The sequence below is a fragment of the Delphinapterus leucas genome, chromosome 11 (assembly GCF_059928025.1).
Source record: "Delphinapterus leucas isolate spDelLeu-1000000601 "Yukka" chromosome 11, BTC_Dleu_Yukka2, whole genome shotgun sequence".
NCBI classification, from domain to species: Eukaryota; Metazoa; Chordata; class Mammalia; order Artiodactyla; family Monodontidae; genus Delphinapterus; species Delphinapterus leucas.
Genome location: NC_143139.1, coordinates 43,277,715 through 43,300,849, shown reverse-complemented (window position 1 = coordinate 43,300,849; position 23,135 = coordinate 43,277,715). Strand labels below are relative to the sequence as shown.

The following is a 23,135-nucleotide window of genomic DNA, read 5'->3' as shown; positions in this document are numbered from 1 at the left end:
TTGTCCCTCACCAAGGCTCCTGGGAGGAGCTGAATCACACACCTCCCTCCCTGTATCCCTCCCCACCCCCACCCCAAGCTCCCAAATCCTGGGAAAATCTAAAGAGCTTGTGCCTGAGCTGAAACAGGAGAGATTTGGGTTCACACACACATGCTCTGCTGGGTTATACAGCAGTCAGCCCTCAACTTCTTTCCTCCCAGAGAGGGTCTCAGCCCTTGGCTTGAGTAGTTTTCACCTAGAGGTTACCTTCACGGCAGTGCTGTGCTTAAGATCCTGACCCAGAGATTCTTTGGGTTCCTCGCCTAAGAGGGGGTCAGGACCTGCAGATGTGAGAGTGGGATGGGAGCCAGCATCACTCCACGGTCTGACCAGCTGCCTTCTCCCTTGGGCTGCAGCTGGCTCTGGAGAGGGGCTTTTAAAAAAACAGCTGGGTGATTTGGGACAGGAAGTAGAGTAGTAGAATGAGGAGGAGACTCGTGGCGAAGGAAAAAGCATTGATTCTGAGTCCCCCAAGCCAGAGTGGGGCAGGGGACTGGAGAAGAGAAGGGGCAGGGTTCTGATTCGGGGGATTATTATTCTGGAAGAGGAGGAGTCCTGGAGGAAAAAGACAGGAGGAGGGCTGGAAAGGAGAGGTTAGGAGAGAATCTAGGCCCCTTGGTCCCCCTCCCCCAGACTAAGATAAAGACTAGAATCCTGAAAGGTGATCTCATCACAGAGAGCCAGGGCTGGGGGAAGGGATGGGCAGGGGGTCACTGCCTTCTCCTGCTACAGTCCCTTCCTCTACATCCACAGGGCATCTTGGGAGAATGGGGTCCTGGGTTCCAGCTCCCAGAGCCTAAAGACAACAGAAGCTAAAGGTTGGGCCCCTTTGCAAGACACCACCGCCCCCCCCCCATCCTACAATTCTCCAGGTCTGTAGGAATCAGGCCAGTTTGATCAAGAAGACACTGAAGGGCCAAAGCAACCCTTTCCCCCTCCCACTACCAGGCTCTTGGTCAACTGCCAGGTTCTAGGAAGGGACTCAGCAGAGGTTTCCATATCCTACAACCAAGAAAGGGGGAGGCCTGGACCGGAATCCTCCTGGTGAAGTAACCCCAAATTTCTGGACTCCTGGGTTTTCAATTCTAGCAACTTGGGGGGGGGGGAGGGGGCAGGGAGCGGAGAGCCGGTGTAGGTCCTCCATCGGATCGGCCTGACTGGGAGCACCCTGTACCTCAACTCCTGAGTCCCAAATCCAGCTGGCTGGAACCCAGGCACCCCATGGCCCCGGAAGGCAAAGGGGGAATCCCAGTTGGCCAGATGCCAGAGGTGTCTCCTCTGCATTTAGACCCCAAAGCCTCCTCCCTGAATTGGTGAGGGAGACCCCACACACATATTCAGACTCCCTCCGCCCTCCGGAGGTGATTCCTTTCCTCATTAGGAAATTCTCCGCTCCCTTTTTCCGACTCCTTTTCCGAGCGTTTACGTTGTACATCTGGAAAGGAGGCGGGAGGAAGTAGGGGGAAGCAGTGAGAAGGAGGGGGAAGAGCCCAAAGCAGCCCAGTCTGACCCAGTCCAGACAACCGGCCTCCAGCTGGGGCTGGGGCGAGGGAAGTGGAGAGGTGCGTCCCCCCCCACGCCCCTTCGGGGTGGGGGGCGCGGGCTCAGCGTTCCAGGGACCCAGGAATGCCCCCCCGCCCGCCCCCCCGGCAGGCGGGGGGAGGGCTCAGCCGGGAGTTTGGCAAACTCCTCCCCGCGTTGAGTCATTCGCCTCTGGGAGGTTTAGGAAGCGGCTCCGGGTCGGTGGCCCCAGGACAGGGAAGAGCGGGTGCTATGGGGAGCCGGACGCCAGGGTCCCCTCTCCTCGCCGTGCAGCTGCGCTGGGGCCCCCGGCGCCGATCCCGGCTGCTGCCGCTGCTGCTGCTGCTGCTGCTGCCGCCGCCGCCCAGGGTCGGGGGCTTCAACTTAGACGCGGAGGCCCCAGCAGTGCTCTCTGGGCCCCCGGGCTCCTTCTTCGGCTTCTCGGTGGAGTTTTACCGGCCGGGGACAGACGGGTGAGTTGAGGAGGGTTGGCGGCGGGCTGGCGGGGTCGGGGGTGCGCGCCTGGAGACAGGGGGCGCGGCTGGAGTCTGGAGGGGACCAAGGCTTGAGTTTGGGAGGCGGAGTTTGGAAGGACTAGGGTTGGAGTTGGGGGCCCTCGCCGGAGTTGGGGGCCCGCGCTGGAGTAGGGAGGGGACAGTGGCCGGCGTGGAGGGTGGCCAGGAGTTTGAGAGCGATCAGCAGGGAGACGTGTGGGGTGGGGAGAGGACACGAAGCTGCAAGCTGGAGGAGTCTGGGCCGGGGTCTTGGGGCCAAGAGAGAGGAGGGCGCGGGAATGGAGAGCAGAGGGTCTCTGGCTGAGATCCGAGAGCTGCCGGGACCGGAGGCGGATGGGGACGGAGAGGGGGCGCGGAGGCCAGGGTGGGCATTTTGGAGCACTGGGGAACCCCGGGACCCCTGAGGGCCATTGTGCGGAGAGAGAACGGGTCGAAGCAGAATGAGCTGTGTGTAGTAAGAAGGGAGTCGGAGGCTGAAGGGGTCCGGAGGTTAAATGGGGGCCAGCCTTACCCTCCCCTCCCCCCTCAACTCAGACTGGGAAAGACTCGGGAGGGGGACGGCGGCTCCCTCCCCTTTCTCCTCGGTCTCCTACTCCGCCCGCCACCCCCAATCTCTGTTCAGAAGAGGGGATCCGGGAAGTTGGGGAGAGTCCCGGGACCCTGGTCCTGGGGGGCGCCGGGGTTGGGGGCTGGCTCAGCCAAGGGCGGGGGCTCGGATGTGTCGGTAGGGGTGTGTGTGCGCCCGTGAAGGGGGGTGGGCGGTTTCCCTCTTCTTCTAGCTCTTGGGAGGAAGAGAAAAACTGATTTCCTGTAGCTTGTCGGCTGGAGCTGAGCTGAGACCGGGACTTCTGGGGTTGGGGTCGGAAGCTGGGGAGACGCGGGCTTGCAGGGCCCAAGAGCGTCAGAACACAGGATCTCAGAGACCGGGGAAGTCTCAAAGGAGGATCCCCATTCCCAGCTCAGCAGGATGACAAGCAGAGCGGACCCTGTGTGCCAGGAAAATGGGGAGCCCACGGGCTTGGGGAAACGAGCTAGGCAACATTAGAACAAGGGTGTTTGTTTAAATGTGGGGGGGGGGGAGTAAGAGGGGAAGGAAGCTGCTCCTGGGGTGGGACGGGGACTCCCAGGTGCCAGATGCCTGATCCTCCACGATGTCTGGAATAATCCTCTTTCTGCATCTCTGGGCTCTGAGATTGCCACTGCTCCCCACCATCGCCACCAGCACAACAACCCCTGGTATCCAGCTTTGATAGGACCTCTGTCAGAGGTGAGCTGTTCCTACACATGATACAGTTAACTGAGCTCTACTCATTTCCTTAAATTTTTGGAGAAAAGGGGTTAATCTAGGTAATTCACTTGGGGTATGGGGCATATTTCTCCTTTGTCTGGAGGATGGTTAGGCCCCAGCTGTTGGTTCTGGGCTATTCAAGGTCCCCACCCAGCCCCCACCCCACCCCCCTGGCCTCCTGCCCAAACCCCATTGCATCACCCTGGCCTGGAGCTTCTGCCAGGCCCGGCCTCCCCCAGGCCCCTTGCAACTCCTTACCACAAACCTAACCGGGTAGAGAAGGGGGAGGGAGGGAGGGGAAGGGATCCTCCCCCACAATAGGGTATCCAGTTATCTGTATCTTAACCTTCCTCTTATCCCACCCCCACTCCCACCTAACAAGAGTGTCATCTCCCTTTTAAAACACTCCTCTGAAACATCTGGACTTTCACACACTCCCACTTGGTTCCCTAGGTGTCTGTCTGGCCCCTGGCCTGATCCTAAAGTCCCAAAAGCCCTTTTCTAAAGCAGGACCCAGCAGTCTCTTCCCCTCCCCCTCCCCTCTGCTCATCTCTTCTCCCAAGAGAACCCAGGTGTCCAGCTTGTGCACCTCCCCCTCTCATTTTCTCTCTACAAAGCACTCTTAGAATAGGACTCGGAACATTCCACCTCCCCAGTGACCTCCCTCCCCACCACATCTGGGACTTCAACCCCTCCTACCTGCGGGGGACAAATGTAGCCCCTCACCTGGGGCCTTTTCTGGAGAGGGAGGGCCTCAGTGTTCTTGGCCCCCTTTATCACCTCTCACTGTGGAAACTGAAACAGCATCAGAGGGCAGGGTAAGCACTAGAGAGGTTACACAGTAGGAAAGGGGCAGGCTTTAAGTCAGGCCAAGCTGGGTGTGCATCCAGGCCTCACCACTTACTTGTTCTTTGTGTGACCTGGGCTGAGTTACTTAAGACTTAAATACTGGAGCCTGGTCTTCTCATGAAAATTAGACACCTCACTTATGAGGCTGTTCTGAGGACTAAACGAGACAATATATATAAAAAGCACCTGGTCCACGGAGGGTGATCAGTACGTGGAGGTATGACTTTTATGAGGTAGCTATTTTCTGTTTCTGGTTCTCTCTTCCCTGGACATCACCTAGTTCTTTGTCTAAGATTTTCACTATTTCTTACTCACTTTTAATATTTGCTTATGGCAGTGATAGTAATAATAGTGCCTCACATTCCTTAGCACTTTCGTATCAATTTTTCTGTTGGATCATTATAAAAATCCTTGCCTTAGACAGACGAAGCATTACTGCTCCCATTTTATGCGTGTATATGAACTGAAGCTTCAGGAATCATAGAAGTTTAGAACTAGAAGTTTGTTTAGGGACCATTCAAGGGCAACCCATCATTTTATGGGTAGAGAATTCAAGTCTTGGAGAGGGGAAGTGACTTGACTCAAGACATGCGCTTGAAAGCTGCACCAGCCTTACTTAGCCCAGGTCCTTCCCCATGTGGAGCTGCCACAAGTGGAGGCAACTCTTCCTTCCCAGCCAGCCAGGCATTTCCCTCGAGACTACACTGGGGCACCCAGAACCAGGTGTCTCCTCTGGCCTGGCCAGGGCTGCCGTAGGACCTGCAGGAGCTGGGTCCGGTCCACTTGCTACTCTCCACCCCCGACCTTGTCAGGCCAATAGAGTCAAACAGTAACCATGTATTGAACAGGAACTTGGTTAATCAGAAGCCTGGCTGGGGAGATAGTGGCGAGGAGAGGAGGGAACAAATTGGCAACGGGGTAGACCAGAACAGCGGCCTAGGTATCAGGATTCCTGGCTTCTGTTCTTAGGTTGAGAAGGATTCTGAGTGACCCCAGGACATGTGACTTAATTTCTCTGGGACTTAGTTTCCCCATCTGTACAATGAGGACATGGGACTAGGTCAGCAGTATTTTTTGTTACAGTTTTTTATTTTCTTCCTTCCCTTCTTCCTTTCCTTCTTCCTTCCTTCCTTCCTTCCTTCCTTCCTTCCTTCCTTCCTTCCTTCCTTCCTTTCTTTCTTTCAATTCAAATGATATCTTATCAGGGCATTCTATATAAAACAGAGCACCGGGCTTCCCTGGTGGCACAGTGGTTGAGAGTCTGCCTGCCGATGCAGGGGACACGGGTTCGTGCCCCGGTCGGGGAAGATCCCACATGCCGCGGAGCGGCTGTGCCCGTGAGCCATGGCCGCTGAGCCTGCGCATCCGGAGCCTGTGCTCCGCAACGGGAGAGGCCACAACAGTGAGAGGCCCGCGTACAGCAAAAAAGAAAAAAAAAAAAAACAGAGAAAAGAGGTTGCTCTGAAAGAAGATGGAGAGGAGTGTCAGGACCAAACTGGCCTCCGCTCACTCCATGTGGCAGCCCTGAGGCGTCTACAAGAAAGTCTTCAAACCATGGTGCTGAGGCAGCCTGTGTCTCCAAGAAGCAGCTCTAGAACATCAGAGTTCCGAGGCTTCAAAATAAATTACGGCAATTTATTTCTTCCCTTGGTCTCTATATTTTGGAAGAGTTTATCTGCCAAGCTGCATTTAGGAAGGAATAATTCATTCCTTTTTCCTGTTTTTTTTTTATCCACCAAAAATTAGAACAAGAAGACGTCTATAGCTGCCAATCAGAGCTTCTGACCAATATGAGATAACTAGGTTCCCCACAGGAGTTGATATAATTCCGGCCCAAAGCAAATACACTTGAGGTTTTAATTAGCCTGGGCTTCCTTATCAGGTAAATGCATGATTTCCGTTAGGCTCTCTGAAATATTGAAAAGAGCCCAAGGACCCTCCATTGTTACCTTCTTGGACCCCTAGTAGGACCCAACTGCTGCAGGATTTAGGAGGCAGGAACCAGGAGTGGGAGAATAAGGATAAGGTATGTGACGTGCCACCCCTGACACTGGGCGCCTCTCTTGGCACACAGGGGAGGGCACTAGTTACTGGACTGACTTGGAGGAGCTGGGAAAGAAGGGCCACTGCATCCTCAGCTATAAGCCATGGGCGGCATGGGGCAAGTCTGGGTCGGGATCTGTGTCCCTTGCCTGTACCCCAGATCTCCTGAACCTTCACGCAGCCATGGCATATGCCCCTGGCCCACAAGTCTGTGGGCTTTCTAAGCCTTGTAAGGCCTCTCTCTCACCTGCCCGCGCTGCCAAACTCCAAGCTTCTTCCTCAGGCCATCCCAGGAGCACCCAGGCTCAGCTCCCCTCCACGGAGTGGTGGGAAAATTGGGGGTGGGAGCAGGGTCCCTTGGCCAAGCCCCTACGCTCTCCTGGAAGAGTATGGGAGCTCTGGAAGACTTTGATATAACCTGTTCAACCTCTTCACCCAGAGGAAGAGGGAGAGGGTATTCCCAAGTCCATACTGAGCTAGTGCCTGACCCAGAACCCCTGCACCACTGCTGTTTTCTGCAGCTGCCTCTGCTACAGAGGCTTGCACCCCTCTCTCCTCCCCCAGCCCTGGGGCAATGCAATCTCTCCCCACCACCAACCTCACCTACTAGGCCTGGCAGCCAACCAGGTCACTGTGCCTCGGAGTAGCCAGCTCCCACCCCCCTACTGAATGTACTGCCTGAGTGAGAGGGGTGGGGCCCAGCAGGCGGGCGGGTGGGAGACAAACGGCGAAGTGAGAGGTTGGAAACAGACAGGAAGCCGCAGGCAGTAAACATTTCCTGTCCCCAGGGTAACCGAGGCTGGCACCCCACCCCCCACCACTCCAGGAACTCTCACTCCAGGCCTCCCCTCCTATCCCTCTGGACCCTTTCTTCTCCCATCCTCACCCTCTGGCCCTGCTAGACCACCCTCACTCTGCTTCAGCCCCTTGGAGATGCTCTCTCTGGTGTTCCCATTCCTATACCTCTTGGACCCCCCCACCCCACCCCTCCCCTACTCGATGTATCTCTTGTCTCCCATCCCATCACACACACACCCGCTTTTGTGACCTCTACTGTAATCCCCAACTTGGGGACTCCTGGTAAGAAAGGCTAATGAAGGGATCCAAATATCGGGAAAAGGGTGGGTGTTGGGAGTGCTGAAAGCTGAAAGGGGCCAGAAACCAACAGAGATGGAGAAGCCCAAGATCTGAGATGAGACGGGGGGGGGTCCCTAAAACCAAAACCAAGAGAGCAAGCAGTCCTAGGGGCAGAGGGACAGATGGAGAAGCAGTGCCAGAGTCAGTTATGGGAGGAGAGCAGAGGCCAAGGCTGGCGGCTGGCAGGGACACTGGTTCAGTTGCCCTGGCTGCCAGATGCATCCTCATGGGAGACTCTGGAGGAGAAAGCCCAGAAGGCTGACGACTGCACAGAGGTCTTGGAGGCCATGGACCCAGGAATGACAGAGGCAGAGCCAGAGGCAGCAAAATTATCCAGGACCTTAGCTGTCACCACCCCATTACATAGGACCCCCAGCAAAGGCAACCTTCTCCTCGTCGTCTCAGGGGGAATGAGGCACTGTGTCCAAAACTAAGACCCCAGTAGACCACCCGGATCTGAATTCAGACTCTGAGCAATGGTGTATGGGAAAGGGGTTCAGAGGCTGAGACAGAGACCCAGCCAGGATGGGGAGGTCCCACCAGAGCCCAGGGTGAGGGCAGGTCCACGCCCAGGCCCAGGGGAACAATCTGCCTTCACCATTCTCCAGTTCCTCTCTCCACTTCTACTGCCTGGTTTCCAAGATTCACATTTTCCTCCGATGTGCCCCAGGGCTGGGCAGCTGGACGCCTGGGTTTTGCCCAGAGAAGGGCTTTGGCTTGGGAGGAGAGGGTATAGGCTAGGTAAGAGGACCCTGGGGTTCTAGGGGCTGCACCTCCAGTCTTGGCAGGTCCATAGAGGAGATAGAGAAGCTCTGGCCCTGGCCTCTTGCCAGAACTGACTCTGGTTCCTCCTTCTAATGACAGGGGAAGGTAGGAGGGGAGAGAGTGGGGGGAGGCGGGAGACGCTGTGTTAGTGACAGCGGCACATGGGGACCGCCTGACTCCGGCCTGGGCCTCTGGTATCTGTGGTATCTTCTGAGATATAAATACAACCCGGGGGGGCATCTTGCCACGCCCACCCAGACCCTGGCCCAGAGGCCTGGGTCCTTCCTGCCTGGGGAGACTGGAGAAGAGCTAGGAGCCCCCCTGAGCTGCCTCCCCTTTCCCCTCCGCAGGGTCAGCGTGCTGGTGGGAGCGCCCAAGGCTAACACCAGCCAGCCGGGAGTGCTGCAGGGCGGTGCCGTCTACCTCTGCCCCTGGGGCACCAGCCCAGCACAGTGCACCCCCATTGAATTTGACAGCAAAGGTAACCCCCTTCGTAGGTCGGGGAGGTTCAGGGAGGGACTAAGGGGTGGGGCTGAGGCTAGGGGGCGGGGTCTGGAGCGAGGGGCGGAGCCTGACCAGTTCCAGCGCCACGTGCTCCGAGGCTCTGGGGCTCCAGCTCCGTGCAGCGGTGCAGCGGCTCCCCGTGGCACTCACACCACGTTCCCAATCCAGCCCAGCCCAAGGAGGGCGGGCATGATTCAGAAACATGTGGCTCTCATTTTCCTTGAATCACCCACAACTCAGGGAGGCCAGGGCAGTAACACAGACAAAGACAGGGAGAGTCACAGAGCCTATTCGATTCATTTAACTAAGCACTGACTAAGTGATAATGCGTGCCAGGTTCTGTGCTGGTACTGCAGGGGATTGAAACATGATTAAGGCCCCGCCCTCAAGGAGCTTAAGGTCCGGAGTAGATGCAGAGAGGGATGGAAGGAGACAGGCTGAGAAAGAATAATAACAGCAGCTAACGCTTCAAGAGCGCTTGCTATATACTGGGCGCTGTTGTAAGCACTTTACATATATTAACGCACTTAATCCTTTCAACGGTGGCGCGAGGTCTTATTATCCCCTTTTTATAGGCGAGGAAACGGGTTAAGTAACTTGACTAAGGTCACACGGCTAGTAGAAGGTGGAGCGAGGACAGGAGCTTGAGCAGTGTGGCTCCAGAGATAAACTGGGGTGAGGGGACAAAAGAGGAGAGCATCAAAAGATGGAGACAGTGGGGGAGGGGTGGTGTAAGAGCACAAAACCGACCGATTTCTTTTTAAAACCTGGAAGACAGATGAGAAGCGGAGGAATAAAAAAGGCTGCCCCATAGAGGCAGAGAGGGTTCGGAAGGAGAGAGACAGCCAGACAGACAGATGCACGCACGCACACACGCAGACACAAGGGGCAGAGATTCAGTGACGTGAGAAAGGTCAAGGACATAGAACACGTGCTGCTAGAGACATAGGCCCAGGTACAGACAGAGAAGTGCAGCCAGAGGGTAGCCCTCTCAGGAACTAGCCGTTCTTCCCCACCTCACCACAAGCATCCTTGTCCCAGCTGGGTGAGGAGGCAGGCAGACCAGGGGAATGAATGCACCTCTAGAAACCCCAGGTTCTGTGTGTGTGCATGTGCACATGGGCTTGTGTGCACGCGTGCAGGGGAAGCTGAGTCAGGCTACAACAGGCAGACTGTAAGGACCTTCCCCATTCCCCCTCGCATGAGTCATGGGCTCAGGGCTTGCAAGTGCTTGGGTGCCCCCAGGCTGAGGGCACGGGCTGCTCTAGGGCTCAGCTGCCCACAGCTGGCATGACTCCCCTTTCTCACTCCCCCAAGGCTCTCGGATCCTGGAGTCCTCGCCGCCGTCTAGCCTTGAGGGAGAGGAGCCTGTGGAGTACAAATCCCTGCAGTGGTTCGGAGCGACGGTGCGAGCCCATGGCTCCTCCATCTTGGTGAGGGCCAGCAGGCTGAGTGGCGTGGTGGGCAGGAGGGGCAATGGTTGCGGTTAGCGGAGCACAGTGGGGGAGGCGGGGAAGAGAGGTCCTGTTGGACTAAACCTGGACCCCCCTCCTCCTGGGCCCTCCCAGGCCTGTGCTCCCCTCTACAGCTGGCGCACTGAGAAGGAGCCGCTGAGCGATCCCGTGGGCACCTGCTACCTCTCCACAGACAACTTCACCCGGATTCTGGAGTATGCGCCGTGCCGCTCAGGTAGGGCAAGAGGGGGCACGAGCCCTGAGTCTGCCTTCTCTGTGAATCCCCACGGTCCCCCACCCCCCATCAGCCTTGATGCTCACTGTCTGGTCCAGAGAGGTCCTTTCTCTGGCCCCCTCTCCCCTCTCCTTCCCCAAGCTTCCTGCTCTTTCCTGCCTGACCCATCTGTGTGGAGCTCCTTCCCACCACCTTCTCCCCTTGCAGATTTCAGCCGGGCAGCAGGGCAGGGTTACTGCCAAGGGGGCTTCAGTGCCGAGTTCACCAAGGTGAGGAGGGATTTGGGAGGAGAGTGGCTGTGGGTGCTGGATGCAGGGGAATCAGGACCAGATGTGGACTCACCTCCTTCTCCCCACAGACTGGGCGTGTGGTCCTGGGCGGACCAGGGAGCTATTTCTGGCAAGGTAAGCCCTTCCTCCTCTATCCCTGCGTCTGTCTCCTGCACCTGGCCTCTTATCCCTCTCCCAGCCCGAGATCACCATCCTTCCCTCCTCTGCCCCCGTCCCAATTCTCCTCTCCCTTTCCTGAGACTTACACATCCTCTCCCACCACCCTCCACAAGCTTCCCCTCCTTGAACCAGACTTCTGAAATCCTACCCAGTCAGCCCCCAGTAACCCCATCCCTGCCACCTCCTCCTCCAGCCATCCCCTCCTTATCCCCTTCCCCAGGCCAGATCCTGTCCGCCACCCAGGAGCAGATTGCAGAATCCTATTACCCCGGGTACCTGATCAACCCAGTTCGGGGGCAGCTGCAGACTCGCCAGGCCAGTTCCATTTACGATGACAGCTACCTGGGTGAGGGAGCAAACGGGGTGGGAGCTGCAGGGGGAGCACCTCAGGGGCCCCTGTCCTCGCTCAGCCCCCCCCACCCCGCCTCCCTTCTCCCACCCAGGCATCCCCAGCTTCCTGCCCTATGTGTCATGTGGAGGCTGACTACGAAGGCCCAGTAGGGGTGGGGAAGGGATTGAGGATGGGCCAGGACAGAGGGGTCCCCAAAGCAGGAATCCTGATATCCGCCCACCCTGTCTCCTAGGATACTCTGTGGCTGTAGGTGAATTCAGTGGTGATGACACAGAAGGTGAGTGTGTCCCCAGGCTGGGGCCAAGGGAGGGGGCAGATGGAGACCCAGCACCCGGAGCCACAGGGACTGAGACACTTACCATTTTTGTCTGACTCCCCTTTCCCTGCCCTTAGCCTACAACTTTCTCTTCCCTCTACAGACTTCATTGCTGGCGTGCCCAAAGGGAACCTCACCTATGGTTACGTAAGGCCCAGCCTGACTCTCCCTCCCTCCTCTGCTCTCCCGTCCCCTGGCTAATCACAAAGAACCATGCATGGCAGTTTGGGAGGGTGAAAAAAGTGGATCAGAACACGGGCTCTTGGGTCAGACCAGTGTTTGAGTTCTGGTGCTCACTCTGGATGAATCAATCTGTGATTTATTCCTACCCCACTTCACTCCATAAAAACCCTGAGTCTGCTTAACCTCTCTGAGCCTCATTCTTCTCTTTATAATGGTATAATAATAGTTCTGACCTCACAAGGCTCTTGTAAGGATGAAGTAAGATAATGCACGTGAAAGTACTTAGCGAACTGTGAGGCAGTGTACAACTGTAGCTGTTATTATTAGACCATGGCGAGTGCTTTAAAAAGGATATAGATAAGAACGCTATAGGAGTCCATTCAATTACCAACATTTATTAGGGCAAGGCAAGAGATAAGAAGATGAATAAGACATCATACCCCATCTTGTAAGGCGCTTCTAATCAAGTACGTAAGATAAGACACACAAGTGATTGTAATCGAAGGTGCAGCTCCTATTCACGAGCCCCTCAGTGCGTCAGGCACTGTCCACTCATGATTTCTATTCTTCGCAACAAGCTTATCAGGGGAGATATTACCATTCACATTTTACACATGAGAAAGCTGAGGCTCAAAGAGACCAAGTAAGTTGTTTAAGATCACCCAGTTAGTAAGTGGCTGGATAGAGATTTAAAACCAGACCTGTCTTATTCCAAAGTCAGCATTCTTTCTGCACTAGGATAAATTTCAGAAAAGTGGTCAAGATGATATAGCAGTTTAGAGGGAAGAATAACCTCTTTTCTAGGGCAGGGATGGATCAGAAAATGTCCTATGAAAGATCAGTGGAGATGAGGAAAGAGAGCATCCTGGGCGGGAGCATGAGAAAAGGCAGGGAAGGAAAGGAAAAAAATTCAGGCCAGTTCAGCATGGGCTGATTGGGCATGAGGAGACTAAAGATGGGCAAAAACAGATAGGTTGGGGCCAGATTCTCCAGGGCGTCAGAGGACCTACCAAGAAGCTGAGACTGGGCCATGGCTTCAGGGAACCACCACGGATTTCCAAGCCAGCCGTATCCCTCCTAGACCGGCTCCCGCTGCCATGGAGGAAGGGTGCTGAGGGGAAGGGAGAGCCCGAGGCAGGGGGAGGCCAGGGGGCTCTCCAGCAGTCCTGGGGGAGGGCTCACACCAGAGGAACAGCTGCAAGACTGGGGAAGAGAACAGGGAGTCGAGAGCCTCAGGGGACCGGAAGGGCCCATCACTAAGGGGGCACGTTGGGGGAGCCATGAGTGTTTGTGACTCGGGAGGGCTGGTGGATGTCCTTCAGCTAATAAGTATTGAGTGTCAGCTGCTCACCAAGCACTACTTTAGGCTCTGGGGAGAAAGCAAAACACAAAACAAGGCTCCTGCCCTCACTTATCTGACGCTCTAGTAGGTAGAGAGGCACAACAGACAGATAAGTACGAAATCTGTCAGTAGTAGTTGGTAAGTGACATGGAGGAACATAATGAAGTCTCCTGGGATGGAGCTACCCAATATAGAGATGGGAATGTGAGGCAAAGCAAAGGAGGGAACTAGGAGACAAGTGGTCTATGTCTCCAAGGAATGCCTGCCCCTGGGTATCCTGTACCCATGGGATGGTCTGGGAGTCTGGGACCAATGGGTATATCTCCTTGTCCCCAGGTCACCATCCTTAATGGCTCAGACATCCGGTCCCTCTACAACTTCTCAGGGGAACAGGTGAGGACACCTTCCCCCGCCCCCACACACACACAACCCAGCTTGGCCCTCTGCCAACCAAGCCCCCGCCCTGAGCCCATAAGCTCAGCCCAGCTTCTCAGGCTCCCCGGAGTCCCTGATTTCCCCTCATAGCCCTTGTTGATTGACCCCCTAGTTCTGACCCACTGCTGCCCTTCTGTCCCTCCCAGATGGCCTCCTACTTTGGCTATGCAGTGGCTGCCACAGACATCAATGGGGACGGGTGAGTAGTGGGAAAGGGGCACAGCACAGGACGAGGAGTAGGGATGGGACAGAAAAATGCAAGGAGAGTTTTTCTCTGCATTCTCCTCCTCCTGCCTGCATTCCCTAGGCTCAGGGGCAAAGAGAGAGCTGAGAACCAAACACCAGAAGACCTCAGGTCTCTCACTTGGGTGGGAAGGAGCCCGGATCCAAGATGCCTGGGATTTCCTGGCTCTGGGACTGAGGAGGGGACATGGCAAGGCAGGGTCTCAGGATGACTGGGTTTCCCGTACCCTCAGGCTGGACGACTTGCTGGTAGGGGCACCCCTGCTCATGGAGCGGACAGCCGACGGGCGGCCGCAGGAGGTGGGCAGGGTCTACATCTACCTGCAGCGGCCGGCCGGCATGGAGCCCGTGCCCACCCTTACCCTCACTGGCCATGATGAGTTTGGTCGATTCGGCAGTTCCCTGACCCCCCTGGGGGACCTGGACCAGGATGGCTACAATGGTAAGCACCGTGGGCTCAAGTTGCTGAGGAGGGGTGGGGGCCTGAGTCAGAAGGGATTTGGAGAGAGATGGCTGTCAGATAAGATACCCAAGACCCCCAGTGGCTCCTCCAGGAGGTGTGTAGATTTTAATCCCAATGTCTGGATCTTGGGGCTTGAAGAGGTTAGAATACTGGGAATGACAGATGGGGAAAATAGGATCCCGGGTCCTGGGGTCTGGTGGTAGAGATTTGAACTCCTGGATTCCTGGCCTGCTGACTGCTGTGTGTTGTGTGTCTTGCAGATGTAGCCGTTGGGGCTGCCTTTGGCGGGGAGAACCAGCAGGGAGTGGTGTTTGTATTCCCTGGGGGCCCAGGGGGCCTGGCCTCTAAGCCTTCCCAGGTCCTGCAGCCCCTGTGGGCAGCTGGCCACACGCCGGACTTCTTTGGCTCTGCCCTTCGAGGAGGCCGAGATCTGGATGGCAACGGATACCCTGGTGAGTTGTGCCAGCGGCCCCTTTCACCTGAGAATTCCCTGGTCTCAGAACCCTGGCCCCTCTAATGCACTTTCCTAAGCTCCTGGGTGCAGTTCTAGGATGATGCCACCAGATGGCGGTGTCCCCTCACTTCGGCCTCCTTGAACAGTGCAACTGGAAGGGGTTGGGAAGGATTCTGATTTGGGGCTTGCTGTAAGGGGTAGTTTCTTGACTTCTTGCAGATCTGATTGTGGGGTCCTTTGGTGTAGACAAGGCTGTGGTGTACAGGTATGAACTTGGGCAGGGGGCAGCCTGGGAGACGTGGGAACTGGGGGATTTCTCAACAGGGCCGAGTTTGGGGAAGTGTACAAACTGGGATCCTGGGGCTTGGGCATCAGCTTCCCGTGCCCAGGTTCCTGAGGAGTCTTAGTCCTTTGACCCCACACCCACTCTTGGCAGGGGTCGCCCCATCGTGTCTGCCAGTGCCTCCCTCACCATCTTTCCCGCCATGTTCAACCCAGAGGAGCATAGCTGCAGCTTGGGGGGGAACCCTGCGGCTTGGTGAGTGGGGTGCCCAGGAGACTGCGGGGATGGAGTCTGGGGGTGCTTCATCTGTGCCTGGAAGTGGGGAGGGAGACCAGGTATTTGAAAGTGGACAAATGGGACTGTCCCAGTCTGGGTCTGTCTGGGAGGCAGGTAGGGAATAGGATGCCTGTTCCCCTGGGATACACCAGCTTTCCCTCTGGTCTTCCTCCAGCGTCAATCTCAGCTTCTGCCTCAATGCTTCTGGAAAACACGTTCCTGACTCCATCGGTGAGGGAGAGACTGCCTGACCCTTTCAGGCACTGGGATGGGGATGGAGGGGCTGGGGACTCGGGGACCTCTTATCTCTCTGGATAGATTAGAAGGGAGGGGCAGGTGCTCATTAACATATGGGCCCGGCTGCAGGCTTCACGGTGGAGCTCCAGTTGGACTGGCAGAAGCAGAAGGGTGGAACGCGGCGGGCACTGTTCCTGGCCTCCCGACAGGCCTCCCTGACTCAGACCCTGCTCATCCAGAACGGGGCTCGGGAGGATTGCAGAGAGATGAAGATCTACCTCAGGGTATGGGCCCGAGGGCAGGGTAGGGACTGGCCTGGGAAGAGTGGCCCCGTAGAACTGGGTGCCCCTCATGAAGGGAAAGAGACAGGGAGATTCCAGTGAAGGGCCTGGGACTTTGGGAGGCTGGGGAAGGGGGCCCTTCTGTTGGAGGAGCTGAGAACCAGGCTGCCTCTGAAGCAATGAGCATGGTCAAGTTTGGACACCTGAATTCTTGAGGGTCCTGAGTGGACAGAGGGAGATGTGAGAGGATGAGGACCAAGTCCCCTGTGTCCCCTGAATCTGTGAACCCTCTCCCCCGGCCCCAGAACGAGTCAGAGTTTCGAGACAAACTCTCCCCAATTCACATCGCCCTCAACTTCTCCCTGGACCCCCAAGCCCCTGTGGACAGCCACGGCCTTCGGCCAGTCCTACACTACCAGAGCAAGAGCCGCATAGAGGACAAGGTGAGGGCAGGGTGGGGAGACGGGCCGGGAGGAGAGGGGCCTGGGCCGCTAGGGGTGGGGCCCTGGAGGGGGGAGCCGACAGCTTAGGAGGGGGTCGCAACTCCCCCTCTCAAGGCTGCCCTGCTCCCCAGGCTCAGATCTTGCTGGACTGTGGAGAAGACAATATCTGTGTGCCAGACCTACAGCTGGAAGTGTTTGGGTAAGTGAAGGCTGACGTCAAGCTGGGGGGTTCCAGATGCCAAGGTCTCCTAGCAGAACACATGGAGCTTGGAAGCACCTGGCATGTGAAAAAGTAGAATAGGAACGTATTAGCTGGCTGTGTGACCCTGGGAAATTATGCAACTTCCTCATCTGTATAGTGAGAATAAGACCATCTATTTCTCTGGCTTTGGGGAAGGATTAAACGAAATAATCTACATAAAGCATCTAGCCTAGTGCCTGCCATAGAGTTGGAACTCAGTAAACGGTGTCTATTATTGTTATGGCCCATTGTCTTGGTTTGCGGATTAATTCCCCAGTGTCCCTGACCCTGTGTGTCCCCTCCAGGGAGCAGAACCACGTGTACCTGGGCGACAAGAACTCTCTGAACCTCACTTTCCATGCCCAGAATGTGGGTGAGGGCGGCGCCTACGAGGCAGAGCTTCGCGTCACGGCCCCTCCGGAGGCTGAGTACTCAGGACTCGTCAGACACCCAGGGGTGAGAGGGGACTCTTAGGCAGGGCTTGGGAGATCCTGCCACAGGGACACCAGAGCCTTACCTGCACCCACCCCACCTCCAGAATTTCTCCAGCCTGAGCTGTGACTACTTTGCTGTGAACCAGAGCCGCCTGCTGGTGTGTGACCTGGGCAACCCCATGAAGGCGGGAGCCAGTGTAAGTCTGGGACAGGAGAGAGGACCCAAGGGAAAGTGACCGGCTCATCCTGAGCAGAGCTGTGGGATAGGGAAGGAGGGCTGCAATTGGGATTTGGCAGACGCCCAATCTAACAGCCCCCTTGTCCTCCCTCCCTGTCCTCCAGCTCTGGGGTGGCCTTCGGTTCACAGTCCCGCACCTCAGGGACACGAAGAAAACCATCCAGTTTGACTTCCAGATCCTCAGGTAGGGAGTGGGTGGGGCCAGGCTGAGGCTGAGTTGGGGGCGGGGCCGAGGAGGGTGGTGCAGGGGCGGAGTCTGGTGCAGGTGAAATTCTTCCTGGCTGGGCTCCAGCACCACCTGAGTCTCTCCTCCATCCCACAGCAAGAATCTCAACAATTCTCAAAGCGAAGTGGTTTCCTTCCAGCTCTCTGTGGAAGCTCAGGCCCAGGTCTCCCTTAACGGGTCAGTTCCCCGGGCAAAATGGGGCTCTCTGGGAGGCAAGATGGACTTCTAGGAAAGGATGCATATGGGATGGGGTACCTTCCACTGTCCTCTAAACCACCCTCCTCTTTAGTGTCTCCAAGCCCGAGGCAGTGCTATTCCCAGTGACCGACTGGCATCCCCGAGACCAGCCGCAGGAGGAGGGGGACGTGGGCCCTGCTGTCCACCATGTGTATGAGGTGAGGAGGGACAGAGGCAGGGAGGCCCTGGTCCCCAGGTGGGCTACTGGGAGTGGAGGGCCGGACTAGAATGAATGACAGGGAAGGAGGAGCTGTATGAGTGACAGATGGTTGGGACCAGCCTGAGGGATTGAGAGCAAGAGAGGGGGAGTGGGGAGTGAGAGGTAAAGTCCTGGGCAGGATCAGTGTGAGAGACTGGCCAGCTGAGCAACTTAGAAGGGAAGGATGGGGACTTACCTGGTGGTCCAGTGATTAGGACTCCGCACTTCCACTGCAGGGGGCACGGGTTCAATCCCTAGTTGGGGAGCTAAGTTCCTGCAAAAAAAGAAAAAAAAAAAGTGGGGGGGGGAGGATGGAGCCACCTCCTCCAGGAGGGTTGGCTGGAGAGGATTTCGCCTCTGCCCGTTGATTTCCTCCCTCGCTCCTGAGATGGGAGACTCGCAGCAGGCATGAGCGGGCCACCAGGACCTGGGTTTCAACAGGGCAGAATCACTCCCTCCCTTCCCATGATCACTGTGCCCTCCTCTCCTCAGCTCATCAACCTGGGCCCCAGCTCCATTAGCCGGGGCGTGCTGGAGCTCAGCTGTCCCCAGGCTCTGGAAGGTCAGCAGCTCCTCTACGTGACCAGGGTCACAGGACTCAGCAACTGCACCACCAGTCACCCCCCCAACCCACAGGGCCTAGAGGTGAGGGGCCTGGGGACTGGCCTGGGGGTGAGGGGACCAAGCCGAGGGTGGTTGGGGAAGGTCGCCGGGAAACTAGAAGAGCCAAGTGGGGTGTGCCTGGAGCTAGGACTTAGGCCACTGGAAGGGGGTCCGAAGGCCCACAGACACCTTGAGACCCTGGGAGAGGAAAAGACTGTTTTATGCACTGCCCTTCTGTCTTTCTGCCTGAAGTATCCTTCCCTGACGTCTTGCCCTGGCGTACTCCTAGGGCCCAGCTCGGCACCACCACCTCCGGAAAGCCTTCCTCAGAGCCGCTCGCCTGGGCCCCAGTGCCTGTTTTAAAGCTCGTTTACACATAAACAACAATGCACTGAGCCATGTTACAGGCTCAGGAGAGATCGCACCAAACAAAACTCACAAGGCCCCCACTCTCATGGAGTTTATGTTTTAGTGGAGGGTAAGAGACAATAAAAATTAAAAAGAGAGAGAGAGAGAGAAACAGGTGTTGAGAGTGCAGTGCTAAAACGCTGGGGCGGGGCGGGGCCCGGCTGGGAGCCTGTTTGGGTCATCAGGGAAAACCTCTTGAGGAGAGAACAGGTGAATTGAGGCATGAAAGGCAAGGGTGAACCTGTGTGTGAAGACTCGAGAAAGCATTCCAAGCAGAGGGGACAGCCAGGGCAAAGGCCCCAAGGCAGGCACGGGGCCCTAATTATCTATTGACATCTCCTCCTTGTAAACTCCAAGGATCAAGTCTCACCCGTTTCGGTATTTCAGTGCTGAGGTCGGTGCCTTGCCACAGGAGGTGGTCAGTTGTATGGGTGGAAGACCAGGTCGAAGCTGCTCTGGACCCCAGAGGCAGGCTGACTTAGAGGCTGTAATGAGGTGAGAGAGGCAGCTAATGGTCCCTTTCCTCTTCCAGTTGGATCCCGAGGGTTCCCAGCACCACCGGCTGCAAAGACGGGATGCTCCAGGCCGGAGCCCTGCCTCCTCAGGGCCTCAGATCCTGGTAAGTCCTCCTGGGAATGAGGTCTGGGTCGAAGTGTTGAGTATCTGTTTGCATCCTCAGAGCCACCAGCAGGGCGGAACGCCGCATTCAAGCCTCCGCTTTCTTCCCAGAAATGCCCGGAGGCCGAGTGTTTCAGGCTGCGCTGCGAGCTGGGGCCACTGCACCGGCAAGAGAGCCGAAGTCTGCTACTGCATTTCCGCGTCTGGGCCAAGACCTTCCTCCAGGTGAGGGAGCCTCACCTCAGTCCTGATCCCCGACCTTCTGGCCTGCCTGGACTGACGCTCCTTTCCCCACTGCCCTAGCCACCCGCTTTGGTGACTGGGACCCAGGCAGCCGCGCTCCCCTCCCTCACCCTTGTTTGGACAGGGCTGTGTGTCCTTGGCGCCACCTAGTGGCCACATTGGGACCGACAGCTCCCCTTTCCTGGCCCATTCGGAGGAGGGAGGGCGGGAGGGAGACCAGTGGCAGAGAATGATAGAAAACAGAGATGGAAGACATATCCATCACAGAGAGGCAAGCAGATGTAGGAACAGTAGACAGCAGTCATTTATTGAGTGCATCCTATAGGCCAGGCATCATCCTGGGTGCTTCACCCGTATTCATGATTCCAAAACAATACTTTTTCTATTGAACATGCTGTCATCTAATTGTAACTCTTCAGTTACACATTTATTATCTCATATAAGGAACACAGAGAGAGATTCAGAAGAGAATGAGTCCAAAATAGGGAAAGATCATAACCAGAGCCAGACCATGGGGAGCCCAGTGACCTCCTAGATACCATAAGAGGCCACCCTGAACACCTTTCCACCACCCACAGTGGGAACACCAGCCATTTAGTCTGCAGTGTGAAGCTGTGTATGAAGCCCTGAAGATGCCCTACCGAATCCTGCCTCGGCAGCTTCCCCGAAAGGAACTGCAGGTGAGTCCCGGGCCAGAGGTCTGGGCCAAGGAAGATAGAGTGCTGGGCCTGGCGCTAGCACTGGGATGCGACGGGGGCTGGCCTGATTATGGTGACAAATATTGATTGAGCATCTACTGTGTGCCAGGCACTGTGCTAGGTCCTGGGAATACAGTGATAAGCAAGATGGACAGGGCAGTGAGAAGACAGTGTGACAAGCGCCAGCATGTTTATGGGAACACATCATAGGGACACTTGAACACAGGCTTGCAGAGTCGGGAAAGGCTTCCTGGAAGAAGTGATGTTTAAGCAAAACCTGAAGGATAAATAGGATCTACCAGGCTAACCAGTCAGGAAAGGAATATTCTCTGGGGAGAGGGAACTAGCAGGTGTGAAAGCCCAAAAGTCAGAGACAATAATGCACATTTTAGGAATTTGAATTTTGAAGATCAGAATTCTGTTAGCCCAAGACGGAAGGGGAAAGGTGGGTCTAGGTCCAGTGGCAAGTGGGAGCCAAGCGTAGGGTGGGAAGAACTAACGGCTTTTCAGTGACCTCTCCTGACCTGCTCCCCAGGTGGCCACAGCCGTGCAGTGGATCAAGGCAGAAGGCAGCCACAGCGTCCCGCTGTGGATCATTATCCTAGCCGTCCTCATTGGCCTCCTGCTCCTAGGTCTGCTCATCTATATCCTCTACAAGGTCAGCCACATCCTACCTGACCTGGCCTCTCTCTCACCAGGTTCTGCCCTACAGTCCCAAACATCTGCCTCCAGACCAGTTCTCCAGCCACATGTCCCCACCTCTCCCTGGCCACGGGCATCCCATCTGGACACTGCCTATAGGATCCTTTCCTTCATTCTACAGCCCCTAGCTTAGAAAAAGTTCTCTTGACTCAAGCTGATAAGTTTATTTATACTTTCAAAATCAGTGTTACTCACAAGTGGCCAGTGTGTGGCATTTGTGCTGTCACTTCCTCCAGAAACCCATGGCAGCCATCACTAATTGTTCATACCCTAGAAGTAGCCTCAGAATCCTTCTCAAGAGGCAGCCACTACTAGGCAATGAGACTTAGAACTTGACTTCAAACCTATGTGCCATCTCTGGCTGAACTGGGGGCATTTTTATGGCACCAAAGCACCCCCAACCTTAGCCCTCTTAACCCACTGGACCTCTTGGAGAGGTGGTCTTAACAGCCTGAATTTGGGCCACTTTTGCAAGATGGGGAGATTGGAAGCACTAGAGTCATCTTCCTCCCGCCTTGGGATAAGATCTGCGGAGAAATGGGAACCAGAGTAACTCAACTCTCCCTCCTTTTCCCCTCATTAGCTCGGATTCTTCAAACGCTCCCTCCCATACGGCACCGCCATGGAAAAAGCTCAGCTCAAGCCTCCAGCCACCTCTGATGCCTGACTTCTCCCGATCCCAGACTCCCAATCCTGAAGGTCCAGTCCCCCCACCCTCAGTCTACTGACAGGGAGGGGGCTGGGTGCTTCCTGAAGGTGCTGAGGGCCAGGGAGAAGCTCCTCTCCCCAGCCCAGAGACATACTTGAAGGGCCAGAGCCGGGAGGTGCGGAGCTGGGGATCCCCTCCCCCCATGCACTGTGAAGGACCCTCGTTTACACATGCCCTCCTCATGGATGGGGGAACTCAGATCCAGGGACAGAGGCCCCAGCCTCCCTGCAGCCTTTGCATTTTGGAGAGTTTCCTGAAAACAACTTGGAACCAGAACTGGGGGATCCAATCCCAGTTCTCCGGCTCAGACGTGCCACCAGGACTTCCTGTCCAGCTCCAGCCTGCAAAGATCTGTCCTCAGCCCTGCCAGAAGCCCCCAGCTAAGAACCTGGAACCTGGGGAGCGAGACATGGCAGCTCTGGACAGCCCCCACCCCGGTGGGCCAACAAGGAACAATAACCGTGGATGGTGCCCCAGGCCCCGCTCAGGACAGATCCCACACCAGGATCCACGCTGGCCCAGAACCAGCTGCAAGGGGAATCAGAACTCTAACAGGGCCAGATCGAACCTGGGGCCTGGGGTTGATCTGGGACCCAGACTCAGACATTGGTGACCTAACTAGGCAGATCCAGGACTACATTTGAGCCCGCTCCAGACCTGGGCCTGGAGGCCCAATCCACCTCTGACTCAGGAGAAGTCAGGAATTGCCCAGGACCCTGAAGGGGCCACGATGGCAACAGATCTGGAACCTTAATACTGGCCGGACACAGGCCCTACTAGTCCCCTGGAGAAAGGGGGAGCCCGCTGCCCCCGGCCTGCAGGATCTGGGTTCTGCCCGCCAGCTGCACTGACGCTGCCCCTCCTCTCCCTGCCCAACCCTCCCTTCACCTTGGCTCCGGACACCCGGGACTTATTTAAACTCTGTTGCAAGTGCAATAAACCCGGCCCGGTGCCCCCACTGACCAGAGCTGGAATCTGTCCTATCCCCACTCTTTCCAGAACTTTCCTGGAACCAGACCACTTGGTGGGTAGGAAATGTTTGTGTTTCTTGCAGCTTCTTTCCACTGGGAGCCAAGAGTATGACCCCCAGCAACTGTGGAACTAGTTTGGGGGTTCCCTTTTCTTAAGTGAAAGAGATGATGGAAGGGGTGAAAGAAAGGCTTGACTCTTCTGCTCATCACCCAGCCCCGCCAGATCTGGCCCCCACACCTCCAGGAGAGAAGGGAGCGGAATCCCTTCTCTTTGGGTTTGAGGGTTAGGGAAGAATACAAAGGGGGAGGTCCAAGTTGAAGGTGGGGGAACATGGTCCAGAGACTCACCTGGGCTTTCCTAAATCAGAATAATGAAATGGGTTGCGAGAAAAGGCCGCAGAACTAAATCAGAAGAAAGCCAGTTGGGTTTTTGTTTTGTTTTCATTGCCCATTGTATTCTGGTGCATAGAGGGAGTGTTAAATAGTTTACATACAGTATCT

General features: G+C 56.3%; 1 protein-coding gene across 1 annotated transcript; it reads left to right on the top strand.

The window, feature by feature from the left end:
• Nucleotides 1–1,650: 1,650 nt before the first annotated feature.
• Nucleotides 1,651–22,625, top strand: ITGA5 (integrin subunit alpha 5). The gene is made up of 30 exons (XM_030763064.2): nucleotides 1,651–2,033; nucleotides 8,508–8,638; nucleotides 9,979–10,094; nucleotides 10,230–10,350; nucleotides 10,558–10,619; nucleotides 10,709–10,754; nucleotides 11,020–11,145; nucleotides 11,384–11,428; nucleotides 11,571–11,614; nucleotides 13,329–13,385; nucleotides 13,574–13,626; nucleotides 13,904–14,112; nucleotides 14,394–14,585; nucleotides 14,807–14,852; nucleotides 15,024–15,125; nucleotides 15,322–15,377; nucleotides 15,513–15,667; nucleotides 15,970–16,107; nucleotides 16,239–16,306; nucleotides 16,654–16,804; nucleotides 16,887–16,979; nucleotides 17,125–17,204; nucleotides 17,343–17,423; nucleotides 17,536–17,641; nucleotides 18,175–18,327; nucleotides 19,226–19,312; nucleotides 19,423–19,536; nucleotides 20,133–20,234; nucleotides 20,788–20,910; nucleotides 21,538–22,625. The coding sequence occupies exons 1-30, from the start codon at nucleotides 1,666–1,668 to the stop codon at nucleotides 21,619–21,621; spliced, it is 3,309 nt and encodes a 1,102-aa protein (XP_030618924.2). The 5' UTR covers nucleotides 1,651–1,665; the 3' UTR covers nucleotides 21,622–22,625.
• The last annotated feature ends 510 nt before the right edge of the window (nucleotides 22,626–23,135 follow it).